The sequence below is a fragment of the Cannabis sativa genome, chromosome 3 (genome assembly GCF_029168945.1).
Source record: "Cannabis sativa cultivar Pink pepper isolate KNU-18-1 chromosome 3, ASM2916894v1, whole genome shotgun sequence".
In the NCBI taxonomy this organism is placed as follows: Eukaryota; Viridiplantae; Streptophyta; class Magnoliopsida; order Rosales; family Cannabaceae; genus Cannabis; species Cannabis sativa.
This window is the reverse complement of record NC_083603.1, coordinates 19170429-19176121: the sequence shown is the minus strand read 5'-3', so window position 1 is coordinate 19176121 and position 5693 is coordinate 19170429. Positions and strand designations below refer to the sequence as shown.

Sequence of the window (5693 nt, the reverse complement as noted above, 5' to 3'; positions counted from 1 at the left end):
GCTATTGCCACTACGGGGAAATGCCCAGGACGGACATAAACACCGATAAACGGTGACAACAACGAAAAATGATGGCAAGGCACAATGGAGGAAACTCTAGCATAGTGATGGTTGCTGAACTGTCTAGAAGGAAGTTGACCCATTTATTTTTCGAAATGAATTATTAATTGTTTTAAGTTTTAATAATTATTTTTTATAAGAATATATGTATATATTAATATTATACATTTGAAATTAATGAAATATTTAAAAAAAAAAAAAATTTTGATAATATATTTTAAAAATAAATAAGTTTTGGTGATGTATTTTAGAAAATGAAGTAGAAAAACTAAGTGATCTTATATTAATATATGCAAGGGTAAATAGCGGCATAAGTACCCAAAGTTTTAAGTTTGTAAGTGGCATAATCTCAATGTTTATTTTTAGTGGTATAAGTACCGAATGTTTGTAAAACTGTAAATTTTCTTCAGTTTTGTCAATACAGACTAATAATCAAATAATACCTCAAGCAAACACAAAACCACTAAAAATATTGAGTAGAAAGAAAAAAAGAAGAAAAGAAAAATAAAAATTCTAAAATATAAATGCAAAATAAATAAATAGAAAAAGATGGAAGATGAATGATGACTTTATGAACTCCAACAATCTAGTTGTAAGGCTTTAAAATTAATTGGACTAGAAACAAAAATAATAAAATATGTAATAAAATTCCATAAAAGAAAAATAAACTTATAAATATCATATTTTTATAACTTTATTATTAAATTTCATATTTCATAATATTTTCATGTATTTTTGTTGCTGAACCACATATGAAGTTAACAGTTCAAACCCAACATAGAAATTAGAGCCTGGGCCCAAACGATCTTAGGCCCAAAAGAGAAGCCCTAGAAGTATTATGCAAAATTCCAATAAAATGCATTTGATTCTCTTCCGAGCCTGAGCTCACACTGTGAAACTGCAAGAAAATTCAGGGTTGAATATTCATTTGGGGAAGAAACGAGAGAGAGAGACTGATAGTCATGGCAGCCAGAACATTAGGAGGAAGATGCAGGATGCTAATGGCAGCAGCCAAGGAGGCCGCTTTGAAAACGGCATCGTCTCCTGCCTCGGCTACTGCTCCAAAGCCTGCTCGCTCCAACGTGGGCTTGATGAAGTTGGTCCCAGTCTCTACTGAGCTCGGCAGCTTCCTTGGCTCTAAAGAAGCCTCTCGAAGCGACGCCGTTAAGAAAGTTTGGGAATATGTCAAGCTTCATGACCTGCAGGTACTCTCTCTTTCTCTCACCCTAAAACCCCAACGAAAGAAAAAAAGGGTTTTAGTTTTCATGCTTAAGGGTTATGATCTTTTTTTTTTCCTTTATCACTTGACAAATAACTGAGAAAGATTTCATTTTGAACCTCTAGTTTAGGTACTCTGAAATGTGGTTTTACCATTTAGGTGATTTGTGTACACAGGAGAACAAAAGGGTTTTTGTTTTCTCTTATGGGACAGTGTGTTGGTTCACTATGTCTAAGGAACTACACAGTACAAATGGTCTATGTTAGTGTAGTTCATTTCTCTTTAGTTGAGATTGCTCTCTTGGGTTGTTCTTGCACACACACACTCATATGTATGTATGTATGTATATTTGTGTGATTTTGGTTTCAAGAGCTTTGATAATGTTATTATGAGGGTATTTATGCTAAAACATGTTTGTTCGATCAATGCCGTTACTTGGTCCAAACCACAGCAATCAACGGCTGTGGGGGGACAAACACATTAAGTGTAGCCAATTTGATTTTACCAATAGCTTGTTTCTCAATGGCCGTGCTTTGGATTACTTGCAGAACCCAGCTAATAAGAAGGAGATCTTTTGTGATGAGAAACTGAAGACTATCTTTGCTGGGAAAGACAAGGTTGGATTTGGGGAGATTGCTAGATTGCTGTCTCTACATTTTGTCAAATCTTCTTAAAACCGGACTTGGAGAAACTTTTGGTATCTGGGTGTTGTGTTTTCTTAGGTAGAACTTCTGATGGTGGATGGGTTGTTCTTTGTATTTTGTTGTTATTCTGAAATGTGAAAGGTAGCTTGTACTTATTACCTAAAAGGGTGCTAATGTTTAGACCCTGAAAAACATATGCTTGTTTGACTCATCTATTGAGAAATGATGTCATATGATATGAAGATGGTAAAGGTTAGCTAGTTGGGTGATTAAAATGGTATGCATTTCAAGTAGTATTGGTACTGGTAGTCTTCTTTTTCACTTGCCAAAACTTGATTTTCTTATGCACATATGCATTTTTTCTTCAATTACTATGGAAGAATGTATAGTTAGCACAACCCTTTTACTGATTTTAAATTCATTGTGTACTTGTTGTCCTAATAGTAGTTGACTATAGCCCCGTGTAATGTAAAATGATAAGAGAGAATAATCACACCTCTTGATTGAAAAAACCTCATCATGTTACCATGCTTAATGGTTTATGCCCGCCTCTTCAAGTTTGATCTTGTTTCATAAGATGGCATACATTTTAAGTTTAACCACTGCATTATTGTTTTGAGTAATCTAAAAACACATGCAAATATAAGTAAATAATGTTTTTTTTTTTTTTTTAATTTGATATAAGTAAATTTTTTTGAGCAGCTTCAGAGAATTCACAAAAGCTTTTCTACAATAGAGCAATATTAAAAGGGAAATTTGATTTTCTATACTTAGAAAATCAAAAAATTTGATTTCTAAACCAATAATTTAAACCCTAAAAAAACTATACCTTTTTTTTTTTCAAAACCCCAAAAATACCCCCAAACTAAAACTATCTCTCTTTCTCTCTCTATATAGCCGGTCCCAAGAATCCCACACCCCAGGTCCGATGGTCGGACCATGGGGTCCGATGGGGTCCGACCAATCGGACCCATCGGACCCGAAGGTCCGACCATCGGACCTCTTTCTTCCTCTCTCTCCAAAATCGCAGAAAAAAAAAAAAAAAATTAAAAGACGGTCGGACCTTGAAGGTCCGATGGGTCCGATGGTCGGACCCATCGGACCCCCAAGGTCCGACCATCGGACCTCTGTCTTCTTCCCTCTCTCAAATCGCAGGAAAAAAAAAAAAGTTTCAGAGACTGGGGTTGCTCTTTCGGGTTGGGGTTGGGGTCGGAGGGGTTGGGGTCGTGGTCGACGGGGGTGAGGGTGGTGATCGGCGTTGGGGTTGACGTGGGTGGGTGAGGGTGGTTCGGGTGAGGGTGGGCGGTTGGGGTGAGATAGAGGGAGAGAGAGATGATGCAGAGAGAGAGAATATTGTGAGGGGGGTATTTTTGGGGTTTTGAAAAAAAAGGAATAGTTTTTTTAGGTTTTAAATTTTTGGTTTAGGAAATTTTTTTTTTGATTTTCTAAGTATAGAAAATCAAATTTCCCTATTAAAAAATCTAAAGAATCGTTTTAAAAACATGCCACAACATAATTATAAATATTATTAATTATGTGAATATTCAAATCTTTTATTTATTATTATTAAAGTAATTAATATTCTTTTTTTTTTTTAGTTTGCCTTTTTTTTTAGTTTTTTAATATTTGACTCTTGTATGTGTATAAATAGAAGATCACCTATTGGAATAAAATACTCAGAAAATTCTCATCTCTTCTCTATTTTCTTTCTCTAAATTATAATATTACATAATATTAATATTTCATAATATATTATCAGCACGAGCCTCTAACCAAGGTATGATAATGTTTTTTTTTTTTATATGTGATCTTGAATTGCTTCAAAGTCATGATACACTAAATATATATAGGTATATATATATACTCATCTGACTGAAACACATTCGAGTTAGCCATTTTTTATTCTTTTATTTATTTTGTAATGAATCAATATTTATACAATATATGTCTATGCTTATATATATCTATATAGATGCCTATATATTATATATGTGTGTTGATTTGTTTATCATATTATATTGTTTAATTTTATTATCTTATTATATGTTTTAGTATTGTACTATATTTTGTTGTATTTTTTTTTTTTCAAAATTTATGTATATGTCTAATAATTTACATTTTATATTGATATAGTTTTTTTCATGGCAAATCATGCAAAACTTGACTTTGTGGCACTTGATATTTCTGGAAAAAATTATTTATCATGGATTCTTGATGCTGAAATCCATTTAGATGCTATGGGTTTTGGAGACACCATCAAAGATCAAAATACTGAAACAAAACAAAATAAGGCCAAGGCTATGATTTTCCTTCGCCATCATCTCCATGAGAGGTTAAAATCTAAATATTTAACCGTAAAAGATCCTCTTGTGCTTTGGCAAAATTTGAAAGAAAGATATGACCATAAAAAAACTGTCATATTGCCAAAGGCTAAGAATGATTGGTTGCACCTGAGGTTGCAAGATTTTAAATCAGTAAGTGATTATAACTCTACAATGTTTAATATCACTTCTAAATTAATGTTGTGTGGAGAAAAAGTTACTGACTATAAAATGTTAGAAAAAACATATACTACTTTTTATGCCTCTAATGTGCTCCTGCAGCAGCAATATAGAGAGCAAAATTTTAAAAAATATTCAGAATTGATTTCATGTCTTCTAGTAGCTGAGCAGAATAATGAACTTTTGATGAAAAATCATGAATCTCACCCAAGTGGGTCTGCTCCAATCCCTGAAGTGAATGCTACAATTGCTGACAATCATAATCATAGTCGTAGTCGTGATCATAATCGAAGTAATAGACGTGGTCGTGACCATAATCAAAGTCGCGGTCGCGGTCGAAGCAATGTTTGGCATCGTAATGACCAAAATAAAAATTCATATACTCCAATGAAAAGCACAACTACTGAGAACAAGAGAAAAGGTCCTCAAAATAATAATAGTAGAAATTCTGAAAAATTATGTTCCAGATGTGGAATAAAAGGACACTGGGCACGTGCCTGTCGTACGGCAAAACACCTTGTTGATCTTTATCAAGCATCTGTGAAAGGAAAGGAGAAAATAGAAGCAAATTTTACCTATCAAGATGATGGTTTTCTCAAAGAGCCTTTGGATATTACACACTTAGATGTTGCAGATTTTTTTAATGAGGATCTCATTAATAGCAACATGAATATCGATAATGGAGATGGGAATGTCCACAATTAGTCACTTTTCTTTGTTATATTTTTTTTTATTATCATTTATTTACTTGAAGGTGTTTATTTTATTTGGCATGTTTATGTAATGAACTTTTATTATTTAAGCATTTATGTTTTGAACTTATTATGTTTTTTTTTTGTTAATGATGTAATGGACATTTGTCATTCCATACATGATTCTACAAATAATGATGATGATATGTGTTTGGTGGATAGCGCAACCACTCATACAATACTTATAAGTGATAAATATTTTTCAAATTTATCAAGAATGAAGGAAAATGTTAATACAATATCAGGCACTGTAAATTTAATTGAAGGCTCCGGAAGAGCCATTATATTGATGCCTAGAGGAACAAAAATTATTATAGATGATGCCTTATTATCCACCAAATCAAAAAGGAATCTATTGAGTTTCAAAGATATACGTCGTAATGGATATCATATTGAGACAATAAATGAAAATAATTTTGAGTGTCTTTGCATTACATCTATTGTTTCAAGAAAAAAGTACATATTAGAAAAATTACCTGGTTTGTCTTCAGGTTTGTACATTACACGTATAAGTACA

At 32.8% G+C, this 5693-nt stretch overlaps 2 protein-coding genes across 2 annotated transcripts; both read left to right on the top strand.

Annotated features, from left to right (window-relative positions):
• The first annotated feature begins 896 nt into the window (after positions 1-896).
• On the top strand, positions 897-2198 carry LOC115711624 (protein TRI1). Its single transcript, XM_030640000.2, has 2 exons — positions 897-1265; positions 1828-2198. Exons 1-2 carry the CDS (start codon positions 1023-1025, stop codon positions 1951-1953), a joined length of 369 nt encoding a protein of 122 aa, XP_030495860.1. The 5' UTR covers positions 897-1022; the 3' UTR covers positions 1954-2198.
• A 2412-nt stretch (positions 2199-4610) lies between these two features.
• Positions 4611-5129, top strand: LOC115710675 (uncharacterized). Its single transcript, XM_061112411.1, has one exon. It carries the CDS (start codon positions 4611-4613, stop codon positions 5127-5129), a length of 519 nt encoding a protein of 172 aa, XP_060968394.1.
• Positions 5130-5693: the final 564 nt, after the last annotated feature.